Source organism: Chiloscyllium plagiosum, chromosome 15 (assembly GCF_004010195.1).
Source record: "Chiloscyllium plagiosum isolate BGI_BamShark_2017 chromosome 15, ASM401019v2, whole genome shotgun sequence".
NCBI classification, from domain to species: Eukaryota; Metazoa; Chordata; class Chondrichthyes; order Orectolobiformes; family Hemiscylliidae; genus Chiloscyllium; species Chiloscyllium plagiosum.
Window position 1 is genome coordinate 46,191,989 of NC_057724.1, and position 26,343 is coordinate 46,218,331.

Below are 26,343 nucleotides of genomic sequence, written 5' to 3' on the forward strand. Positions count from 1 at the left end.
TGGGGAGTGGTGCTGGTGTAATTACGGAAGATTGACTGTTCTTCTACGTAGCCAAAGAGACAGGCATAGCTGGGGCCCATACGTGTGCCCATGGCTACCCCTTTGGTCTGGAGGAAGTGGGAGGATTCGAAGGAGAAATTGTTAAGGGTGAGGACCAGTTCGGCCAAACGAATGGAAAGGAGCCAGCCTCTCGATTCTATGTTTGGATTATTCTACAGACAGGTCAGTTCCATCCACGTGGTTGCAAGTCTATTTCCCCATTAATCTTTAGCAACTAACCTACAACAGATTCAGAGACTACTTTAGGAACTGTTAGCCCAAAGTCACCTGTATTTTCCAAAATGGGCTACACTGATTCATGTTAGATTAGACTACTTAGTGTGGAAACAGGCCCTTTGGCCCAACACGTCCACACTGACCCTCTGAAGAGCAACCCACCCAGACCCATTCCCCTACATTTACCCCTTCACCTAACACTATGGGCAATTTAGCATGGCCAATTCATCTAACCTGCACATCTTTGGACTGTGGGAGGAAACCAGAGCACCTGGAGGAAACCCACGCAGACACTGGGAAAATGTTGTGTCTCAACTTTGTCATATTCTGTATCCCAAACATTAGGAAATTTCTCATTATTAAAAAAAACACTATTCCCCCCACCTCTTAAATAGCATGCTCTGTAGACTACCTCTGTGTGCACTAAAGTAATTGTTCTGCATACCTTAAAATTTAGAACTTATCCCACTTCAACATATTGTTTTGCCACACTGGACAAAATATAATTAGTTAATGTAAACTTCTAGATGTAAAATATTTTAAATTAAATGTAAACAATGCAAATACTGAATTGAACAGAGGAGAAATTCAAATCCCACACAACAGAATACACATTCAATTAAATGCAAAAGATGAAGCTAGTCTCAGTAGCTATGACATTAAACTACAACGTTTTCATAAAACCTCAGAGTTCACCAATGTCCTTTCGGAAAGGAAATCTCAACCTGGCTTGGTCTCACCTTCATGTGACTCCAGATCTGTAATCTGGTTGATTTAACCGCTCTCAATTTAGCCTAACATGTCACTCAGTTCAAAGGGCAATTATGTATAGTGGCAAATGCTGGTCTTACAAACCTACACGCCACAGAAAGAATATAGAAATTAGTTACATGAAATGCAACTTTCACAAAAATGCTTTCAGTTGGTGTTCAGTTTTTACACTTTATGTAATGGGATTAAGAAAGGACACTCAAAATACTAGTTTATTCTCAAACACCAAATCTGGAGTACTAGACCAGGATACTTTCACAGCTGTTATTGGGAGCACCATAGCAGTATATGAAAACCGGTAACAGCATTTTATTTTACCATTATTCAATTGTCGAATGTGAACCACACTGGCGAGGCCAGCATTTACTACTCATTACTAGTTCTTGGTGAGATACTTTCATGAACTGTAGTCTTGAGTGTAGGGATATATTGTGATGAGAGTGCCAGGATTTGACCAGTGACAGTGAAGGAATGATGATTACAGTTCCAAGTCAGGATGTTTGGGACCTGAAAGGGAACTTGCAGGTGTATTCATAAGTATCTACTTCCCTTGTCCTTGCAAACAGTCAAGGGGCTTTGGTGGCTACATGTTACTCACTACTGCCAACTGTGCATCGATGCTGGAGGAAGGAAGTGAATGTAGGTGGTGGTAAAAGGAGTGCCAATCAAGTGGGCTGCTGTATCATGGATATTAGTGCTCAGCTTCAAGTACTTTCTTGGATGGGTAACAGCCCTAAAGTGGCAAGCATTCCATCACAGTTGTACCTTGTAAGTGGTAGACTGTCACAGGAGGAGATACTTACCGTATAGAATTCCTAGCTTCTGACTTGCTCTTGTAGCCACAGTATTTCTACAGTTAGTTCAGTTTCTGGTTAACAGTAATTTCTGGGATGTGGATAGTAGAGAACTTCAGCAATGGTAATGCCATTAAACATCAAAAGGGGATGGTGACATTGTACAGGAGATGGTCATTTCCTGGCACAAAGCTTTTTGCATTTATCTGCCCAAGACTGGATGTCAGCTTAGTCTCTATGGATACAGATTGCTTTGGTAGGAGTTATGAATGGTGTTGATTATAGTTAGGACTATAGTGTTATAGTTAGGACTATAACACTATGCTTTCTCCAGGGCAATAAATTGTAATCTTTTCCAACAGTGATCATGTCACAAATTTGTTTCAAATAAAATAAACTGTACAATTTGGTTCTAAAATGCACCAACCTGAACAACCAGTTAGAATTTAGTCAAATCATTTTGCACCAGGTTATGTGGTTTGATTTGTTCACTGCCAACTGAGCAGCTGGAAATTGCCTAAAGTGCAGTTAATCAAGTATTATGGAACACTATCCAAGAGGTAATCTTGGATTCTATAACTGCTGCAGCTGCAAAGGAAAAGTTTAGGACAGAAGCCAGCTAGTAATTGAAAAGTTGGAACCGGTTTTGATGTTGAAACAGTTTGATACTGTAGTGGAAAGGATTTTAATCATAATCTTATCAATTAAAACAAATAGCACGTAGCTAGGTTTTGAAAGTCTCAAAAAAAAAGGGTCCCAAGAGTATTCAGTTCAAAGTTTGTTTTTAAAAAAAAAAAGTGGCACATCAGCTTTTGAAACATTAAAATTTAACTTTCGTGTGTGTTCTGGTTAATAAACCTTTGATAAACTAGGAGATTTTTAACTGAAACAGGGTGAAGCTGTTATGTACTTACACTTGTGACAACTGCATGTTTAGAGTCACCCATGAATTGGCTCGATTGGGTGATTGTGTATATTAAAAAAATAGTTGGAGAGTAGAACATAGAAGCAGTTAATAGTAGCAATCCTGTCTCTGCATTAAATCTTGCAGATTTCTTTCAACACACTGCAATTATCTACATTACACTCAAGAGTTTAGAATTTTCATCTATTTTAGCATGCAAGCTGTTTGAGATTCTGTTCTTCCCAAACTGGAGGTATTTTGGCAATATAAACTACAAATTTATACAGCAGCTCTGAAAGAAAAACAGTGTTCAGATAGATAATTAGCCATTAGAGTTTCCTCAAAACACCACAAAAAAGGTACTTCTGTGGAAGATTACTCTTTGAAGGAGATGAGTGCCAGTACTTTAAACTGTATAAAAGGCAGTCTGCAGCTTAAAGATAGCAAATATTGAATTGTGACTGTCAGTCTCCACACCCAGGTGTGCATAAGAATATTCAGATCACAGGATTTGTCAAAACTTTCCAAATTCAATTAAAATAGAGAATGAGGAAACATGCAGTTCATTTCAGTAGAATGCACTGTTTACATACAAATTGGTTTCCATTTAACATTGTGGCATAATTAGATCCATTTTCTCCTCAGTTAAAAATAAAAACTGAATAGTCAAAATTGCATTGGAGGGGCCCCTCAATTAGATAATATTTGAAAAAGCTAAAATGTAAACTTGAAATATATTTGGTCCTCTACAGTTTCAATACCTGAAGGTAAAAACTGATTTTTTACCTCCAACCCCTTCCCACGCTAACAAAAAAAAACGAGCCTTGAATTAGGGCTAATACTTCATCTTTAAGGCCTTCAGATTTTATTAGCAGTTTTTATAGGAAAGTCCCTTTAGGTTGGATCATACATTTGCATTCCCAATTCTGAGGAAGGATTCTCAAAAGAGGAGATCACTTAAAAGCAGGTTGCATCCCACTTCACATTAGCATTGATACTGTGTTTTGGGGGAGAAGATGAAGTGGTGGTGGGGTGTTGGTGGGGGGGGGAGGAGATATTAAAGACTGAAGGTGGCCTGAATGAAACTTTTGAAAATAAATTGTTGGTACAATACACTAATATCTGTTTCCACTTGAGCATTCCCAAAAATTTTATAGCTAAGAATTCAATAGAAACTGCTCTATCCTCTAAAAACAAACATGGAACCAAAAGTGAGACAAATAGCATAGCTGTATTTAAAAGGACAAGTTAGATATACGCAAGAGAGAAAACGAATGAAAAAGACAGATAGGTTTGAACTGACGTGGTGAGACACAACTCGAACAATAGAGGGGTGGCATTTTGGCTCAGTGGTTAGCACTGCTGCTGCATCGCACTAGGGGCCCAGGTTCAAACCCAGCCTCAGGTGACTGCCTGTGTGGAGTTTACACATTTTCCCAATGTCTGGGTAGGTTTCCTCCAGGTGCTCTCGCTTCCTTTCACAATCCAAAGATGTGCAGATTAGGTGAATTGGCAATACTAAAAATTGCAATGTTCAGGGATGTGTACAATAGATGCATTAGTAAGCAGTAAATGTAGAGTAGTAGGGGAATGGGTCATTCTTCAGAGGGTCTGTTGGGCTGAAGGGCCTGTTTCCACAATGTAGGAATTCTATATATAAAATTCTAAAGATTCTGGATTGTAAATAAAAGTATATTTGGTGAGCTACAGCCTCCTTAAAATGATGCCCAACTCAAAGGGTGGCAATATGAGATGTTGTATTTATTGCCAAGCAGCCTCAGTTGTAACTAGGAGAGGAAGTGATAAATGTCTGATCTGATGTAGAGAGCTGTTACCACTAAACCCCCTCCTTCATTGGAAAGCAGAACCCACTTGCATTGCAAGCCCTAGAAAGAGATCACATGCTCCTGGTTCTCACTTGGGATTCTTTTTTGGGAGGGGGTGGGGGAAAAAGAGAAGCAGGGACTCGGAGGAATCAGACAGCAACAGGAACAGCACACCTTCACAGGTCTCCAGGAGTGAAACATTGCTGTTCTGAAGACAAGAGATTCACTCCCAAATTTATTCAAACTTCAGTAACTATAAAACAGCAAATGGATTTTCACACTGAAGGCTACAGGGAGATTCGAAGTCTAAAGTTCTTTATTTTACTGGCCTACATATTTGTCAATGTACCAGTAAGAGCATCATTCTCTTCCATAGCAGATTTTGTATTTGGACATCTACACACAAAGTTAGAGGTCCAGAGATTGGCAATATTTGACAATGTGTCTTTGCTCAGAAAACACATGAAAATCACCTCAAGGAAGTTTCAAATGCTATCTTTACACTCAACCGAAACTAACCCAGCCTTGAAAGAGAAAAGACCAACCAAAACTTATGCAGAAATATGAAAATTTATTAGAGCTGCAAAGTCCAAATTGAATACAAACCTCAAAACAGCAAATAGTTTGTTACCGAGATCCCATTTGTTAATTGTTAAATAGGGAGCAGATTTCACTAGTGCAGAAGAAATTTACACTGGCCAACTTTCTAATGTATAGAAAATATTCAAACCACTGAGAATGAAATCAAGCAGCTTTACTCAACAAACTGAAGGCCCCCATTTTACAAAGTCATTGTAATAGACACTAAATGATCAACACGACCCTAAAATGAATAGTTCGGTCTTAATATAATACTGCACATTTCTTATCAATTATCCTGAAAAATACACAATGCATGATTACGTGATAATCTGCAAACCAATAATTTGGTCACAAAAATAATTCTGCTCTTCCTACTTTGCATAGTTAAAGTTCAAAGTAACTACATCAAATATGTAATACTATGTAGAAAAAAAGCAACCAGCTGCACAGGGAAGAATCTTGGTTGCAAATAAATTGACTAGGCACTGTAACACTGAAAGATTTTTGGCACTTATTTCTATAAAAGAAAGAAATGACTCAGCACTAAATGGTAGCCCTTGGCAACAACGATTCAGTTAGAAAGGAGCGCTCAAAAAAAAAAATCTGCATTAGTAACACCTCAAGTGCCCCAGCCTAAATGTAGAACTTAAGGGTTTTAATTGCAGTAGTTCAAATTTAAATCTTGACCTACACTTTCAAGAGCTGTGAAACTATTATAAAATTTGCACCATTTCCCAAAATTAACACTTTTCTCAAAAATGGAATTGCAACAACCCAGGATTACTTGTTTAACATCATCACCCCTAGTTATTGTGCACTTCCAAACTTAATTCCTTATAAATTTAAAATTTTAGTGCAAATTACTCCAGTCAGAACAAGTTTACATAATTTTAAGCTACATAATTAAGAGGAACAGCTTCACTAATTTCAGACTAGGTAAGTAGTACACAAGTCTTTTAAAAAAAAAGACTATTATGCAAATTATAACAAATAGGGATCTCCCTAACTATTATCCAACTTTAATTATATTCCAGGAGTTGGTTTCACAAGAGTTTCACTGAAGCAGACAAGAGTTTGAAAGTTATGCCATCACAATCAAGGTTCGTTTAATATTACTTGGCAATAAATACTGATACAAAAAGGTTTATTGTTTACCAAGCAGATTCTCAACCTGTGAAAATCCAACCCACATACTAAATGAGGTGAGCTCGAGTTTTTGGTTGCAATGACTTAAAAGGGGAAGCCACATTTCCTTCCTAGGGAGGACACTATATTTGAAGTGACACCAACATCCTACCAAATAGCATCATTTTTATCCCCTTTAAAAGTGTTCTTTTTAATTAAATATATATCGAGTTCAGGATAGAGAAGGCACTCAAAAAGATGGACCAACATAATATTACTTAAAATGAGTGGTCCAAAAAAAAAAACAAAAACAGCAGTAGACAGTAAAGCAATAGATTTGAAGGAGTGGATTGGTGTAACAAAAAAAAGGACAATTCTGAACTTCATAACCAAAGACTACATTTATGCCACACAATAACTGAAACAATTTAATACATCTTTGTCGCTGATCTGAACAAGCTAAATATTAATAAAAATGGGTTTCTCGGCAACTCCTAATGAAACCAAATTCATTCCCATGTCATGGCTTATGCAGGTCACAGGAAAGTGGAGATTTACATGGACTCAAATTCATCAATCCGCTGCTTAGTATTGCCCTGGCGAATCTGCCTCAGGGTTTTGTACTTGTCACGTCCTGCTTTCATGTTCTCTGCGTGTAGCATGTCATTCCGTGTTTTCTTGGTCTCATCTCGAGCCTGGGCCAGCTCAGATGTTAATGCCTATGGGTAAAGTAAGAGTGTTCAGTCATAAAAAAGTTGCTACAGATAACAGCTTCCAGAGGTTAAACTTCTAGCTGGGTCAAAGTGCAAAACTTGAGACACTCCAGAATACTTCCAATTATTAACTTCACTAGAATAGTATTGTGGCGAAAGAAACTGGATCCATCTGTTGTTGAAGTCAACTTCATAGTTGAAAATTTTGGATTTGTTAGGAAGATTTTTACAATAAATAGCTTTTGAAAAGATTTAATAATATGTCAGGATAAATTATTTATTTAAGGGCGACAGCACTTTGGTTTTTAAAAGGGAAATCTAGAATAGTAGCTTTTTAGGTGGTGATCCTAATCATGACATTTTACTGACATAATCATGACAAAGCATTGATCATGAATCCATACCAGAAGTAAATCATGAATTTTTAAGCTTAACCCATAGCTACTTTTCCAACCTGTAATGAGGATACTGAAGCTTTAAGCTCAAAAAACACTTGCTCAAGTTTCTTTGCAAGATTTTCTTTTACACATATCTAATCCACAATTTGGATTGAATCCACTGCCCAGGCATGGAGAAAAGAAATGATAGTAGAATTGAAGATTTAAGGACCAGGGCTTGTAATCAGCAGCTTTCCTGAGAAAACACGCATAACATATGCTGCACTTTATACTTTCAGCATTATATTGCACTAGTAAAAACCAGAGCGGAATTTTGGGCATTGTACATTAAAATACATTGGCTTTATGAATTTCAATAGTAATTCACCAGAAGGATCCCTGGAGTGATGATTTAGGGAATATGGCCCACATTTACCAAATTAGAGCAGGTAATCTAATTGAGGGACTTCAAATAACTTAAGACTGCAAAAAGTGAATTTATTTTCTCTCATGGGATACTTATTATTTTAAAATTGAAACTATTTAAGTCAATTAAAAGCCAAGAGGAAAAAAAACACCTTGTGCACAAATATTGCACAAACTAAGCAGACAGCCTACATATACAAAATCTAAATGTTTAAGGAAATACTTTGGAGAGTGTGGCTAAAGCAGCAGTGCAGCAAAATAACCTCGTGCTGTTCTTGAAGGTAGTGACTAACTGCAGTCAATGGGAAAGTTTTGAAACACAGTTAAACAAGAACATTCTCTCTGCATTTAGATTCATATTTTCACATGGTCAAACCAGAGAGGGCATGTCCTGGTACTTTATTAATGAAAGTGCTTCAGATTTCATCTCTAATAAGTAACATCTTTGTATCAGAATATTGAATAGAGGGAAAAGTGTTTGCATTACTGCTTGGAGTTAATTATAAAGCTCATGTTTTATCCAACTGCAGATCAGCTTGGTCAGTGTACATACCTGTAGCTGCATTTGTACACGTTGGTTTTTCTCTGCCTCAGTCAGCCTTTCTTCCTCACTGCGATCTTGAACAGTCCCCTCAGAGCTGAGTTCAGCACTAGCCTCTGCACTATTCTCATCATGCTCATCAGCATGCTCATTCTCAGCCTGCAGGATGGTCACTTGAATGGGTGGAGCTGTCGTGGCCTGTTTAAGTTCCTCTTTGGTCTTTTCCAGATCTTGCTGTGCTAAAGCAGCCTATAAAGAAAAAAAAACATGACTAATTATTATCACTTACAACATCCACTTAATCATGAACTTTGGTTTTCCCTATGTTGAAAATATACATTTAACTAATGCAAATAAGAGTTAATTTTGAGGCTTCAGAACTTCTTTATTCACTTAAGTGGACCAAATGCTAAAAAATATGAATAAAATACAAGGATAAAAACTTCAAAATACTGGTGGGTTTAAACTGAAGGTCTGGTATTGATGTTGAGTGGCTTTGCAAATAATGTGAAGCTTGGAGGACCAGATATCTGGAGTTGTCTCACAGGGAGCATTGTTGGATCAATATAAGCAGAGAGATTCTGGAGCCTGCATAAGTAAAGCTACTGCCACTACCACAATTATATTGAGACAGCCTAGCATAAAAAAGAAACCACCTTTAAATAGGGCAAATGCAGGATTTAAGAAATTGAAACAGTTGATTTCAATTGAAAGAACTGAAATGTAATTGTCAGCCTGAATTAGATTATTTGATTACAAATTAAGAACAACTTTCTTACAGCACCTGCCTCTCTACTACCACTCCACCAGTGCTCCCCCTCAAATAAAACAATCCAAGTCTAAAAAAGAACAATGTTTCTGTTTTACGCCTTGGACTAAGAGGCAGCACTACGCTGCTGACATGAAGCATTTGCTGAAAAGCCTGCAGGACTGACACCAGTACTAAATTAACTGGTAGTAATACGTACTAATTGAAAACACCAAGCAAAATGAATGCTGACTCATGCTGCAGTTAAGAATGACTGAGTGGGTATACTTCAGTAAAAAGCCCAGAATCTGAAAACCTTTTGAACTTGCTCCTACGTAAAAATCCCAGTCAGCCAATCTTCTTCTCTATCTTAGAATTGTGCAGCATGTCCACTTCCTCAGTTGAGCCACTTTAAGAATCAATGTTTAAAAACTGTTGCACTCATGCAAAATTTCTAGTTGGAGAGAGAAGAATATCCAAAACAAAAAAATTTAGTGTACATTATAGACAACATGTTTATACAAAATCCATTTGTCACTTCATAATAGTCTCATATGCTTCAATTGGGACTGTGGCTTCAAACTTAAGTGAAAGGGAGTCACGAGACTGGGTCTGTTGTCCAATTGTAACAACCAATTAACCTACCCACCCAGGTTTACAGTGAACAATAGATTAGATGATTTTTTTATCAAGAATTAGAGCAAGATATTTTCATTTTAAAGTGAAAAGGAAATAGCTTACCATTAGCTGACCCAGAAAAGGTATTACAGGCATCAGGTAGTAAAGAGTTGTACAGTTACAGACCATTTATTTCCAAGATGAAAGGGAATTGGGGCAAAATAGCTGGTTAGCATCATTATCTTCACTGAAACATTAAACATGCTTCACACTGTCCTGACATCAGTTTACTTACACCTCAAGGACTGCAATAGTTTAAAGAAAAAAAAGTGGCTCATCAGCACTTTCCAAACACAATTAGGGATGGGCAATAAATTCTGGTTTAGCTAGGGACTTTATTCTAACTTTAAATGAAAATATGGAGAGGTGGGGTAAAAACACTGGCAACAGCCTATATATGGCCAGCTCAACAGGATTGGATTGGATATAAGATTAGATTAGATTACTTACAGTGTGGAAACAGGCCCTTCGGCCCAACAAGTTCACACCGACCCGCCGAAGCGTAACCCACCCATACCCCTACATTTACCGATGGGCAATAAATTCTGGTTTAGTTAGCAATTCTAACTTTAAATGAAAATATGGAGAGGTGGGGTAAAAACACTGGCAACAGCCTATATATGGCCAGCTCAACAGGATTGGATTGGATATAAGATTAGATTAGATTACTTACAGTGTGGAAACAGGCCCTTCGGCCCAACAAGTTCACACCGACCCGCCGAAGCGTAACCCACCCATACCCCTACATTTACCCATTACCTAACACTACGGGCAATTTAGCATGGCCAATTCACCTGACTTGCACACCATCATATTCACTCACGAAGGGCTATATTTGGGCATGTGCTAGCGGCTCACACATCAACTGCATCCCAACTTTTTGCCAGGGGAAAAAAAAAGACAGGAAAATAGAAGAATCCACAATATTCTAATACCGCTAGTTTTGCCTTACCTTCTGCTGCCACTCAGATGCCTCCTCTTCCTTCTTCTTCTTGGTTTCCTCTAATAGATTGATTTGAGAAGTGAGTGTTGCAAGTTCAGAGGCCTAAAAAAGGATAAATTGTCACAAGGTTACTTTCCTATCACTTCCAAAAATAGAAGGCATAAACTTAAACCAAATTGCTTGCTTTAGTTTTACACTTTTTTCATAAGGAATCAATAAATTAATGTTACAGGATAAAACACCTTTGAGAGCTAGAAAGTAAATTAATATGGAGTAGAGGGACAGTGTAGGGCTCAATCAGCAAATGTGACCCAAACAGTTTAGAGGAACACGTTTTGCTGAGCTTGAGCACTAATGTGCATGCTAAACAAAAGTGAAAAAGTCTGCACTTTAGATTGCAATTTGCTTTAAGCAGCTTAAATGCTAACAAAGCTCACAGCAGACAAAAGGGATTTATCACAAAATATTTTAATCAGAGTGCCGAGTCCACCACTCTTGGCTAATCAAAGTGTTAAATAACTAAAAAAGGTTATATTCAAAAGTTAAGGTTTTGCACCCAAGAAAAGCTTAAGGTTTGCAAACAAATGCAGTCAGCTAAAATGCAGTCAGCTAAAATGCAGTCAGCTAAAATGCAGTCGTAACTAATTCAATTCAATTCAAGACATGGCCAATTATCAGCACAATTATTTTTCACTAATACACAGGATCACAAACCAAAAATCCTATAATTTTCAACTGGTTTTGGGCAAAGCACTTTGGAAGACTCCCAGTACAAATCTACCTGAAAATACTGGTAAAATGTAAATATCAATATTGAATAGAACATTCAACACATCATAAACAAGTTCAGCAGTCTTGCTCAAGAGGTCACAATGACTGGTTGACCAAAGTGAAATATGTCACACCAAGTCAGCAGAGATGTTCTTCTGCAGCTAGTGACTAAGCTAGGGCAAAAGTAGAAAACATTTCTCAGCATTTAATTAAACTACTCCTATCTTGGTAGGTGCTAGTACTGGGTACCTCAAGTGGCATGTTCCAGTTCACAGCTGAAGCAATTTTCATCTTGTTTTAGAAAGATTCACAACAAAGGATGGATCTCAAAATTCAAATATAATGTGATCACAACTTCATAGCAAAGTAAAGCAGCACACAGTTCAGAGTCAAGACCACTTGTTAGATATTAAAACATGGTTGAAGAACTAATTAAAAAAAGTGTCACATTAATAAGATTAGGATTGGCCCTCAACTGTCATTTTGAAGCCTTAGTACACTTGGCTTCTGTGGTTTTGAAAATCAGGATAGTAACATTTGTGCACAAGCTCTTCATATTGGATTCTTCAGACCACCACCTTCATCCTTCCACTTCTGTGGAGCCATGTCAGCAAGCGATGAAAGGCTAAAAGTCTATTTTGTGTCATTCAAATATTTTAATGAAAGAAATATTATATACCAGAGGGCAAAATTTGAGAATTTAAGATTCTCAAGTCACAAAAAGGTCAGAAAGAAATTCAAGACTCAGCTGCACAGGTCTCAACTCCACTCACCCTGAGCTTCAAACACATCAGGGATTTCTCACAAGGGCAGAAGAGTCTTCATCTGCAGCAGAAGACAGACCAACATTTGCTTACATCAGGCAGGAAATGGTGTTCCCACCTCACTTACCAATGCAGGTCAGTCAAATGTCAAACTCTAAAAAGGTGCAAGCCTTTTATCAAACACACATGGTCAAAACTGGATCAGCATTGTTCACGATATTTTATTTAGCAGGAATCCAAAATCTAAGCTATTGAACTGAAAATCTTCCCAAGCACTGATGAACAACTTAATACACAAGTTTGTTCAAATTCCATTTTTGGTCCCTCAATGGTGTTACTTACCAGGTTCTCTTGATTTTTCATTTGATTTTTGGACTGTTCAATTAAAGCAGCCTTGGTCTCTTCTGCATTCCTGCGCTCTTGTTCCAGTCGTTCAGCCTCTTCTTGAGCTGTTTTTCTCTCTTGTTCCAGCTCCAATGCTTTGCGAGTTTGTTCTTCCAGTTCTGGAAGATAATAAGTTTAGTATTACAATGCACCCAGTGATGTTTACATTATAATTCTTGGATATAGCATACTGCAGCTCAAGTTTACTTGTTGCAATGCACTTTTAAAAAAACTACATGAGCAATATAAACACTTTCCATCCTTGTACAGTTACAGGACAATTGTCATTAGGTGGCTATCTTTCAGCTTTCTCTGTGGGCCAGATAAGCCAGCAATAACTACATACATTTGCAGCTCCGAAACAAACAAGGGCTCCATTCTCCTTCTCTGGTCAAACTTACCATTTCTTTTCAATCGTTCATGGCAAGGGAGTGCCAGAAACAAAATAGATGCAACAGTAGATCATTTGGCCCTTTGAGCCTATACCAAAACTGGGCCAGCAGCTTTGTCCCCAACCCCAACTATTCTGGGAAAGTTAGTGACTGGCTTTCTTGTACCACACTGTGGTCCTTTTAATAAGAGACCTCCAGGATTATGACTGACTAGTGAAGGAATGGCAGTACTGTTCCAAGTCAGGACAACGTGCAACTTGGAGGGAAAGTTGCAGGTGTTAATGTTCCTGTACACATGCTACTCTGTCCTTCTGGGTAGAGATTGCAGGTTTGGAAAGTCTTGTTGAAAGAACCTCAAATGGAGTTATTGCCATGCATCTTGCAAGTGGTGCAAGGAGAGAATGTGGAAAAAAAAACTGTTGGATGAAGTACTGGCTAAAACAAATGGCTTTGTTTTGGACAGTGTCAAGCTTGGAGGGAGCTACACTTTTTCAGGCAGGTAGACAACATTCTATCATACTTCCAATGTATACCCTGTACAATACATACAAACTATGGGGAGTCAGGAGCTGAATTATCCACTGCAGGATTCGGAGTCTCTGACCTGCTCTTGCAGAACCAGTATTTACAAGGCTGGTCCAGTTTAGCCTGGCCAATTGCTAACACCTGGACTGTCGATAGAAGTGAAGTCAACAATTCATTAGAGTAGCCAATAGCTAGATTTCCTCCTGTTGGAGATGGTCATTCATGCCTCAGGTACCGGGCAATGCTACTTATCATTTGACAGCCCAATCCTGAATTTTGCTCAGGTAATATGGACTGCTTCAGTGCCTCAGGAACTAAAAAAAATAAAAAGGTGCTGAACATTTGTGCTATTCGCTGCAAACATTTCCAGTTCTGACCTGATGGAGGAACAGTCAATGAAGGAGCTAAAGGTAGTTGGGCCAGGACATTACTGCAGGAGTTCTTCTAGGCAGTGTTAGTGTTAGAGAGCAGAGACGACTGGTTTCCAAGCAACCACAAATCATCTTCACTTGGGTTACGTATTGAGAGCCTCTGCGCTGATTCCTATTGACTCGGTTTAGTGTGCACTGCTGGACCCCACAGCCAAATGCTGCTGTGATATCAAGGGACTCTTACCTCCCCTAGAGTTCAGCTCTTGCCCATGTTTGAACAAAGGACAATACAATGGTCAAGAGCTGATGTGCCCCTGGCGAAATCCAAACTGAATAATATCGCTGAGCAGGCTATTGCTAAGCAAGTGCTGTTTGATAGCAGTTAGCCAACAACTCCTTCCATCTCTTTACTGATGGAGAAGACTGATTGAGCAGTACTTGATATGGCTACATTTATCTTGTTCTGTATTCTGGAGAGGACATACCTGGGCCATTTTCCACACTGCAGCTACATTGGAATAGCTTGACTAGGGAGTGCAGCTAATTCTTAAACAACTCTTCAACACGGTTTCTGGAACACTGGATACTGCATAGGTTGTGTACCATGCCAGTGTTTTCAGCTTTTTTTTGGATGTAACATCAAGTAAATGGAATTGGTTAAGGATGGATATCAGATGCTGGGGACCTTCAAAACATGCAGACATAAATCACCCACTTGGCACTTGTCGCAGATGATGAATGGAAATCATTCAAGCCTGTCCCTTGCCTGGATATGCTAGGTTTGTCCACTGAAGATTGAGAACCTTCACTTCCTGTTGGTCATTTAATTGTCCACCACCATGCATGACTGGATGCGATACAATTGCAGAACATGAATCTAATTCATGGGTTGTGGGAACATTTCACCCTGTTGACTGCAGACCAAACAGTGGAAACACAGTACTAGTCCAGTGTTACAGCTTCACCAGATTTTTTTTTTTTTAAAAAAAGGGTCAGAGTGCCTGATCCTGCTCCCAGCATGCCTTCTGCATGCTTCATTGAGCCAGGATTGATTGCTGTTGATAGATGGTAGAGTAGAGAATAGACAGGGTCAAAAACGTCCCCATCATTAAGGATGGAATATTTGTAGAATCTCCACTTCAAAAGTACCTCTTGGATGCCCAATTATGAATTGCTAGATTGTGTGTCAAGTCCATTCCAAAAATGGTAACACTACACAAGGCAGCCTCAAAAAAGATTGGACTCTGTACATACAGTAGCCTTACTACCCTGAGGTGCTCAACATGGAAGTAAAAAAGATGAGAATAGGTGGTAACTGGCATGAGGTTTCCATGCCCATGATTGACTCAATTCCATGAATTTTTGTAGCGTCTGGATCAATATTGAAGACTCAGTTACTGTATTGCATTCTGAAGTACACCAACCTCAAAATAGTTCAAAGTCAGTGAGTGAGCTGGACTCTTGAGAACAAAATCACATTTTGGCTTTTTGAACGATGAAACATTTATCCTAGTCAGTTTAAGAAACTGACTAATAAAGATAGGAGATACCTTCACTGTGGTTGAAAACAAAAAAAGCTTGCGTAAAGGAGTCAATTTTGTTTTTACAAGATCTTTTCAAGTGGTCATTCTTAGTCTGGTTTTCTTTTGAGCAATTAAGATGCCCTTAACTGTACATCAACAACTTTGCACAAATGTATTCAATAACTGATCATGATGGAACTAAATTGCCAAAATAAGCCTGCTGATCCATCAGGATTCACACTGGAATCAGACTTGCCCAGTATTACCATCGATCATGAAAGAAAAATTCAGAAAAATATAGCCCCAAGTGACCAGCCTTTAATTTGGATCCTCAAACAACAAAAATAAAATCTAACATTTGTTAGTTATGTTTTGCTTAAATCCTCTTGATCTGGCTCAGAACGTCCCACCATTCAGGCTCTGCTGTTGATTTCATGCCCATTAATATAGTGCTACCCTATACAGCCTCACTTTAAACGGAGGATCTTAATAGCAACTGCAATTCAGCTTTTTTTAAAAAAGTGCTTATACAAATGATTCACATTCTTGGACAACACAACCTTATGGCTTGAGCCAAGTGGGACTTTTTCTGTTAAAAATAGATAAGTAAGGATAGTATTCAAGTTAACAGAGATAAGTCACACGGCTTCTTTAGGTCTAGTTTAAAGAAAAAGCCCTTTCCCCACACTCTCCAACTAACCAATTAAGTAGTAAACCAGGCCTCTGTCCTCAGATAGTTCCCTCTTTGCAAAAAAGATAAACAAGAGTGTGTCTCGGTAGTCTCCAATCCATGATGCCAAAAGCAGCACCAGTGGCTTCACTTTCAAAACAAAAACACGTACTTTCTTTTCAGCAGGAAGACTAAAGGGCAGGGGCTGAGAATGGAGAGAATCAATCTTGGGATGTTTTCCTCCCCTCTTCAGCAAAAATCATTTCACCATTTCTCAGGGTACTGCCCAATGCTTTTCCTCTCAGTCGATTTAGAAACATTTACTGCTGATTACTGCCAGGCATTTTGTCTAGTCTCTAGAGTTTACACAGCATCAGCATGTTGTTTATTTAAACTAGGAGTGCCACACTCAAAAGGGGTTCCTGTTCACACCAAAAATAAACAGTTTCCATTCAGGCCTGAACAGCAAGAGGGCAGAAACCTTGGTCAGCTCTCTTACAACAGGAAAGTCAATAACAGCATCTTTAGAATTATAGAACCCCCGCAGTACAAACAGGCCCTTTGGCATATCAAGCCTTGACCAGCCATCTGAAGAGCATCCCACCAATACCCTCCTCCACCCTATCCCTATAAACCCACATTTACCATGGTTAATCCACCTAACTCACATTCCTAGACACTATGGGACAATTTAAACACTGCCAATCCACCTAAACTGCACATCTTTGTATGTTGAACCCCATGCAGAAGTGGGGAGAACATGCAAATTCCACACAGACAGTTATCCAAGACTTGAATTGAACCAGGGTGTCTGGCACGGAGGCAACAATGCTAATCACTCAATCACATCAACTACTGCCCTGGCCAAAGTCAGTGATTCAAATGTCCAAGTCAAATTGGCATATACTTCATAAATGGGGTTCTATTGCACAGTAGATAAAACAACTGCATGGGGTTCTTCTAAAAATACAATGTGTCCCATGGATCTTGAACATTGCTATTCTTCCTCTTGCAGATGTTAATAAGCTGGAACTATAAACCATTAGGTGGTGATGATTAGTTTTTAAACAACCCCATGACAAGTAGACACATCAGCAACATGACAGAAGTTATGCAATGAATCTCTACATCAATGCAATACAGATCATTTCAAGTCACAGACAGCATCTTTCCTCGCCTTCCTCACAAGAAGATTTTAAATGACTGGTCTTGACCATCAATAGCTAACTTTGTTCATTGTTGTACAGGTGTTGGGATAACCTTCAAAAATTCCCCTTATCCTTCAAGTTTTAAACACACCCCCAAATTATAATTGCAAAATTATATTTTACAAGTCAACTTTTCTGGAAGTTACATGACTGATGAGAAAGAATATTCCATGTTGGAGGGCCTTTGTTGCAACATTTAGGACGTGCTAGATAAACTGTTTTGTGAAGAAAAAAATGCTCGTGTACAAGAGGATCCTCCTACACCCTATGAATTTAGGGATCATTGCTGAAGAATGTTTGTCTCTCCTATAAAACACACTAGGAATAATTACTTGTCACTCAGTCCAATCTTCCTCCGGATAGAAAAAAAACATTAAGACAACATTAGAAGCACATCTTCCACTCAGATCAATTTGCTCTTTTTATTAATATCACCTTTTTGGGCTTTTTCAGTCTGTTCTTCAACGCGTTTCAGTCTCTCCATCAATTCATCCTTTTCACGCTCTATATTCTGTCTGTCTTTCTCTGCTTGCTCTCTCTTCTTTCTCTCATTTTCCAATTGTGCTCTGGAAACAAAAAGAATGCTTTTGGATTAAAAATTAAATTAAAGCAGAATGTCAAGCTTTGATTTTAAAAAATTATGTAATCTGTTCTCAAGTACTAAGGACAGTACCTGAAATGCAGTAATATGTAACAAAACTGGTTTCTCTTCAATTTATATACACACCTCACGAAGGTAAGCAACAGCCATTTCAAATTGACATTCTATCGAAACATGCAGGTAAAATGAAACCAAAAAGTCTGCTCTTCTGATTGGTGTTATATTTGTTTTCAACTTAAAGACAGCAGTGTTTTGATATAATGTTTTATTTGGAGATTACACAATTTCAATACTAGAGATTTTTTTGGCTAGAAACTTAGCCCAAAAGGTCCACTTCCAAAGGCAATATTAAATTTCCTGAACTGAAGTATTCTGGGAAAACAAGGTAAACAATTGATCTCCATTAAATGAATATAATTAGACAAAATAGAATGGATAATTACAAAGCTTCTTTTTAAATTATTGTTTAAGTAACACCCATCATGCTCGAAAATCTTCACATCATACTCAAATTTCTAAAGTGTCAGTTGCATTGCATATATAACAATATTGGACAATCTTGGAGACACCCAAGTGGGAGCATTTTGCATCAAGATTAGAGTGGTGCTGGAAAGCACAGCAGGTCAGGCAACATCCAAAGAGCAGGAAAATCGACGTTTCAGGCAAAAACCCTTCATCAGAAATGAGGCTGGGAGCCTCGGGGGTGGAGAGATAAGTGGGAGGGGGGGGGTTTTTTGCATAAAGTATATTCAGTACCAAAAAAAGTCATTTTTAAATCCCACTTCAAAGTTCACGAATTAAAACCTACTATTGCTTCAAATCTCAAAATTCCTGACCTTTCCATCTGTTTCTGATGCTTCTCTTCTCTTGCCTGAGCCTTCATCTGCTGGACTTCAATGGTATCTGGCTTACGTCTGCGCATGTAGAGTTCATGGTTTCCCATGCACAATGCCAGGATACGCTTATTAATGCGGAGACGAGGTGCATAGAATACGAAATCCTATGAAAAGGAAATAATTTGGCATATTTTCATATTTAAAATTAATGCATTAAAAATTCTATAAACTGCATCATGCACGTATGGCACTAGAACACAAACCTACATCATTACTTTTTCTCCATTTTATCTTGTGTTGCTATTCAGCCAGAAAAACCCATATAAACAAAAGCTAGGGATTCGCCATAATAACTGTTGCCAGCGACCTATGTTCAGAAGAGAATGGAGAAACTTGCAAACAGAGGTGAACACTAGATGTCAACAAAGAGTGACCTTCTCTCAAAATTGACCAACCATAATGCAAAGATAATTACATTAGATTGATGACCATCATCCGAGATAAATCAACACTTAGCACAAATATAGGTACGTTTTTAAAAGCAACAGGGAATTCCTGAACTAGAAGCCCAAAAAAAACTGGCACCTGAAGAATCTGCATTCCGTAAGGGCATATCAAGTACTTCAATCCTGAATCTTGGTCAAAACAAGGTTCAAATTCATCATGTAGCTAAGGTGAACCTATTATCTACTGGCACAAAAATTGCTGGGAAAGCTCAGGTCTGGAAGCACCTGTGAAGAAAAATCAGAATTAACTGGGGGTGGGGCAGGGTGTTGGTAATGAAGAGTTGGAGGAAGGGTCAGACCCAAAACACTGACTTCTCTTCACAGATGCTGTCAAACCTGCTTTTTCAGTTATTTTTGTTTGGAGTTACAATATTTACAGTTCTATTAAATAAATCAGTAGACAATAAACAAGTGCTCTTCCATTCTTGGTGTTCAAGATATGAGGTTGTATTATCACATGAAGATGTTCAAATCTTCAGAAGTCATGTCACATCATATATCTACAATGTGCTGCTTTGAGTACTAGTAAAGTAATTGTTGCCAGGACAGACTGATTTCTGTAAACTCTAGTCTGCTGATTAATACTCAAGTGACAATTAACTGATCTCTCAATCCAAACCTATTTTGAGGTGGTATTTGCAGATAGCTGCATTATGTCTTTTGTACTTACTGGTGCTTTTTTATCAATTGGTTTGATGATAAACTTCTTATCGTTAAATGAAATGTTTCGGATTTCACTCCATGGGAATCCAATCTTGGGTGTCAACCTTAAATTAAGAGCAGACATATCCTCATTCAACAATCACATGGGTACCCACACCTGCCACTAAACATACAGCAACTAGTTTTAGCTAAAATCTTGCTACCCATTCTAGTCTGCAACTAACTATTTCTGCATTGCAAATGCCTTGTGGTTAACTCAGCCCTCTGAATCTGAGCAATTCATTGTACTGTCTAAACTTCTGGTTTGTGTCAAGTTAGGGCATTTCACTAAAAGCAAACTTAAACTTATCCCCATGTCCCTAGAAATTGGACCAGAGCAGTGGAGTAAGAAAAATTCAGGCAAGAAATCTTGCTGTAAAATATCCAGTGAACCAACTGTCTAAACTATTTCCTAGTAGTATTGCTGACCAGTCACAATGTCAAGACTGTTTAAACACTCCAAATTTAAACACCACACCATACAAATAAATATTCATTTACTCAAACTTCTACCTTCCTGTTAAAAATCATTATTTATCGAATTGTGCTGTCATTACTGTGATATTTAATCTGACAGTGTAGCTTCTAACCTTGTTCAGTTATGAGTGACGCATGCTGAAAACATGATCTTGTACAACAAGGCCCAGGCACATTACAATGTTTGGATAATTCTATTAAATATGTTCCCTACTATAAACACAATATTGACTATTTCAGTTAATCTGGATCTGTAATTCTAATTGGGCCAGCTAACTGTAATAACAATTCCCCTTTTGTGCACAACTGCTGGGGTTTCCATTAAATGGAAAACCGGTTACTAAGAACATAGTTAACAACATTCTGGTAACTAGCTAGTAACATGTGGCTAAATTTGCATCTCCAGGGGTCAGTGAGGAGGTAAAAGGTACAAACAAAAAACTCACTACTTTCTTAATCATCCATTTGTCTATCTTATAGAAAGTGTCCTCCATTCTAGAATTTACCTGTCATCATGTTCATATATGTTCAGTCCAAGAGCATCAACACCAAGCCACAGCTCAGAGCCCTTCTTATTTTTGATGTTGAAGTAGTTAACACCATACATTTCAAGATCTTGAGCAATCTTCAGATATTCCATCATGGCATCTTCCCTGTTAAATGAAAAGGAGGTGCCAACATTGAATTCCATCAAACATTTAAAAAATACTAAGGCATTGGATTGGTGTTGAAGACAGTGCAGGAAAAGAAAAAAGTAGATTACTTGAGTTCAAAACTGCAAAAACAAGGATTGTAATCACCTTCTGCTGATATTTGACTATGATTACATAACTTACAGCAAAACTAAGCTTACACAAAAACTTTAAGCATGAAGAGGGGGGGGACAACGAATAATAGAAAATGTCAAAGCTGACTATTTCAAAAAAAAATTACTGGCTCATTTTTCAGTTTTCTAGATGTGCAAGTTCCGATGGGTGAACAGGGTGTGTTTATAGGAATTTATACACAATCTGTGCAAGAAGAATTTCATTAAATGCCTTGTACAAAAGCTCAATATTTTTTCTTAAAAAGCCTTATTTCAATACCAGTTACTGTAAATAAGCATGTGTTTAAAACTAAAATTTCAAAATGTTGAGAAATTTTACTTTAGTGAAATAAAAGAAAATATATAATAAATTGTACTCATTTCTATTGGCTCTTGTACTCTGGTCTGGAGCTTTAAAAAAAAAAATGTATAAACCCATTAAAATAAAGTTCATTCAGTATTTACATGATGAAAACAGAACAAAATTGACCCAGAAGTTCAAGACCTATTGTACTTGGAGCACAATAGCCACAAGGTGACTAATATCACAGCATGCTAAAAATTAACCAGACTTGAGGATTTAGTTTCACTGTTATTGTTGGATTTTTCTAAATATTAACCTTTCAAAAGAAAAAGCACTACAGTACATTGTAAGTTTTAAATCACAAATGCTTCCTGCCACGACTGACATCTGTAATGAAGTGCAAATGGAATGGTGCACCCTAGCTGCTTTAAATCCAGCACAGAAAATAAATTTGACATAACTATTTTTAAACAAAGTAGTCCCTGATTGATCACTAACCATTCTGGTCAAATACAGAATGTGTTTTGAAGACGGAGGCTACATTTTCCTGTTAAATTGCAAGACTATTCCATCACATCACAGAACACAGTATAATGGCTCATTCACAAATTCTCAAAAATCAACAATCAGCCTTATAAATTTACACCAGTTACTGAAAAGCAGCCACACACAGCATGAAATTGGCTTAAGTTTGTGCTGTTCATACCCCAGGTGTCAAGGCATACAATTGCTATCTTGATTCTGAACAAAAAATATATATTAGCTGACTAAATTTGAATCTTCTCCAATTCTGAGTGGAAAGAACACCAGCTTAAATTTGAAGTCAGTCCAACTATAACACCATGGAAATATTAGCTGAAATTATTCCCATTGAAAAAGATCAAACTTTTCCACACAAAAAAAAGTAATGTTGTCAACTTCTGGTATTACCTGATCATTCCTCTATGTTCCTCATGCCATATTTGGATCCGATCTTCCCACTGTTCTTTGTTCAACTTGTGCTGTTCCAGGACTCTGAAGGTAGTAGTGAACAGTTAAACAATTATAAAGTAGATAAATCTAAAGATTTCCATTGCTTAGCAGTGTTAAAGATGATTTGTCAGTCTGAATTGGTAATATCCACAAAATATGCCAGCCACCTTTCACAAATAAGCTTACTTCAATCGTTTAAGTTTTAATACTGAGACGGCATTAGATAGCTGTATTTGTATTTTCCTTATTAACTCCAGAGTAATGAAGCATGCTTCAAGATTGGTATCTGCACCTTCAACTGAACCTAATGTATAAAATCCAATACCACTTTACAAATTAATAAACCAAACCTACTTATAGCACATAGTTAAGAACTGAAGAACAAAGCTGACTACGTAAACCTTCAAAAGACATTATGCTTAAGCGCATTTTGATTGAGAGGTAGGATTGATCAAGGCAAGGAGAGTCCCATTGCCGAGAAGTCCTGGAAAAGAAATAGGGAGGAGACAGCAGCATGGAAGAGGAAAAAAAAGGTTTCAATTGCTTTAATACAGCCTAGAAATTTAAGCAACCTGTTTGACTATTCTCATTCAAAATAAATGATGACCAGAATTAGAAATCCCTAGCAAGTTTTGTTTTCATTTTAAATTGAAAGTTTTTTTTTTAAACAAAATAAAATTACAAAAGAGATAGTATTACACTTTTATGGTAGAACAGCAGGAAACTATTACTTTACTTTAGAAAAACCAAAACAAAAAATATAACAACCTTTCCATACAATCTAGCCATTTCAAATGGCGAGTATGAATAGGAGAACCGGTCTCAAAATAAGTCAAGGCAAAGGAAAGCTTTTGCATATGCCATTCAGATTCAATAAATAATTAGAGTATGTTAAATTAGGTTGAATTGAGCTAAACTTAACTTACATCACTCAACACCACCCCAACAAAGCTCCCATCAGCAGGAGCATCAGTTAACATATCTGTATTTATTCAGCATTCTTAATCTTAGGGTTCCTGTGGCTACACAAAGGCCCTAATCAGTATGGTTGACAAGTCTGCATCCATGCGAGTGAGCAAATGTTGTGTTAAAATTTGGAGTTGATCCAATGGAGATGGAAGAATGCAAGGTGTGATTTGATAGAGGTTTTCAAAATTATGCGTGGGCTGGATAGTGTGAAGAAAGGGAGAAACTGCACCTGCTCATTAAAAAAGGAACACTAACAAAAAGGATAGATTTAAAGTAGTATACAAATGAAAAATAAAGGTGGTGATGGGAAAAAGATTTTTCACAAAGTAAAGTAGTTAGGTTATGGAATGCACTGCATGAAAATGTGGAGGCTTGTTTGAAGAGCCTGGCACAGTGGGTTGAATGGCCCCTCTGATAGAGCTACATTGGAACATGGACTCATTATGCTCAAATTCAAAGCTTCCTTAGCTGATTAATTCACTTTGTAGCCCTACAATCTGAGCAATCAACTTATTTTGTTTCCACTCGAAACAATGGTCTGAATTCAACATCAACTGGCAAACTCTCTCAAAAGAGACACCGTGGTGTTGCAATTATGAAGGTAGAAACATTAAGGCATAGAATGGTCAAGATTCCTCCAGAAATACATATTAGCCTCAGTTAAAAATGCTTCAGTCTGCTTTTTATTTTGGGGGGGGGGGGGGGGGGGAGCGCAGCATGTGTAAAGAGCCTGGGAGTACTCTTAAAATCAGCAGGAGCTAACTGAAATGGAAATATTCCTCAGCTGCTGCAAATAAATGGCAAAACACTGTATTTTAACATAACCAAAAATTTCTCAAATTCCAAATGGCTAGTATGAATCAGGAGGAGAACTGGTCTCAAAATAAGTCAAGGCAAAGGAAAGCTGTTGCCTATGCCATATCAGATTTAGAAGGTTTTGGAAAAGAGGGAAAATCTTCCTATTCCTAGCACTCCCTACTAGTTGCTTTTCTGGTCGTTGGTACTGAAAGCATCACCTGCATCTCCAATCACAGTGCATATTTAACTCAAAAAGAACTAAACTGCATCAAGATATACCCACGGTAGCACCTTAACACAACTAAAAATTATAACAGTAAAACAACACAAATTATATTATCTCTAACCATCTGGGCAACATTTTGTCATGTTGGAAAATTTGTAGGTCAGTTTGATTTTTCTAACCAAGACATGGCAATTACAGTATGGAAGATGACCAAAGACCACAAGATAACCAAACAAACCAGCTATTAACCAATACAAGCACAAGCTATTTGCTCAATTAAAATACACATGCACAAAACAGTTAAAAAGAATACTCCTTTGACATGACAGAAGCAAAGAGAACAATTGCAAAACAATGACATTACATGAACACTTCACTTAAAAATGAAACCCATATTTTGAACAATTCAAACACATGAGCATGATACAGCAAAACATTGAATGCTTTTCATTTTTCCACCCATATTTCCGCTCTTATTCCAACCTAAGATATTATCAGATCTGTTGGCACCAGCCTAACCCCTTAATTTATTCCTTGCATTGGATGTAAAAGCTGCTTGCTGACCCTACCAACATCTTAGGGCCTGTGCCAAATACTGGGAGGGAGGATGGACAGTCAACCCATGGAATCATACCTTACAAAAAGGAGGGAGTGTCCAGTACTACTATCATCCTTGCGTATATCCTGTCACCTTGGCAGGACAGACCCCAAAAAAAGTGACAGTTTAGTACAAGGAAATGTCATTTAAAAAAAATCCTCAGCATTTGATTCCAGACCCCGAGGGTCAAACAAAAAAAAAAGGAAACCTGCTGCCGCTGACCATGATCACTTACCTCAGCACAGCCGGTAAAAGGGATAAACATAATTGACTTCATCTTCAACCTACTTTCTCTAGATGCACCTATGAAATTATTGGTCAGACTTGCCATAACAGCTCCTTTGAACATTTAGTGTGCGCCATAACAAGCTGTGACCTAGCCATGCTGCAGCTGTATAGTTATAGCACTGGCATCTAGTTGTGTAGAGAACAATGTCCAACTGTGTCATAACTACAAAAAAAAACAAATCCAATCTAGTTGTCAACTACAATCTTAGCAAACAAACTGATGGAAAGAGTCATCTACACAGTGCTATTAAGCTTCACTTGTTAAAAGAATACCTGCCTCAGTGACAACTTGAGTTTTGCCAGACTCACTCAGCTGCTGACCTCATTGCAACCTTGCTTCAAACACAGACAAGAGAGCTGAATTCCAAAAGCAGAGGCAAGAGTGACTGCCCATGATACCATGTGACTGAATATAGTTATCAAGGAGCCCTCAAAACACTGGAGAAGCTATAGTGTTGTGGTAATGTCACAAGATTAGCAACCCAGAGCCCCAGCCTAATGCTCAGCGATCATAGTATCAAATCAATGACAAAAACAGAATTCAATAAAAATCTAGAATTTTAAAAAAGTAGTTAGTTAGTTTAATGACATACATTGGTTTTTGCAGTTGTGGTTCAATCTGATTTACTAATGTCCTTTAGGGAAGCAAATCTGGCCTGCGAGACTCAGACTTAATTGCCTGGTGGCTAGTTAGGAGAAAATAAATGCTTGCTCAGTGACACCATGCAGAATCTCCTTTGTTGGTGGTCAGTCATCTCAGCTCACAGGGCACCTCTAAGGGTTCCTCTGGTCCAACCATTTTCATCATAAAAAAGGTCAGAAATGGGGCTATTTGCTGACAACTGCAAAAACTTCAGTATCATTCATAACTCCTCAGATACTGAAGCAGTCCATATTCAAATATGGTAACACTAGACAACATCCAGACCCCGAGGGCTGACAAGTGGGA

General features: G+C 37.9%; 1 protein-coding gene across 1 annotated transcript in view; it reads right to left on the reverse strand.

Moving 5' to 3' along the window:
* Positions 1–5,122: 5,122 nt before the first annotated feature.
* Positions 5,123–26,343, reverse strand: part of msna (moesin a) — an 88,552-nt gene continuing 67,331 nt past the window's right edge. The window contains exons 5-13 of the mRNA XM_043704837.1: positions 22,474–22,557; positions 20,941–21,087; positions 19,926–20,022; positions 18,750–18,913; positions 17,748–17,878; positions 12,582–12,742; positions 10,714–10,806; positions 8,348–8,584; positions 5,123–6,997 (exon numbers count right to left, since the gene is read on the reverse strand). Of these exons, the coding sequence (XP_043560772.1) occupies positions 6,833–6,997; positions 8,348–8,584; positions 10,714–10,806; positions 12,582–12,742; positions 17,748–17,878; positions 18,750–18,913; positions 19,926–20,022; positions 20,941–21,087; positions 22,474–22,557 (1,279 nt within the window). The 3' untranslated portion in view covers positions 5,123–6,832. The remainder of the gene's footprint in view (positions 6,998–8,347; positions 8,585–10,713; positions 10,807–12,581; positions 12,743–17,747; positions 17,879–18,749; positions 18,914–19,925; positions 20,023–20,940; positions 21,088–22,473; positions 22,558–26,343) is intronic.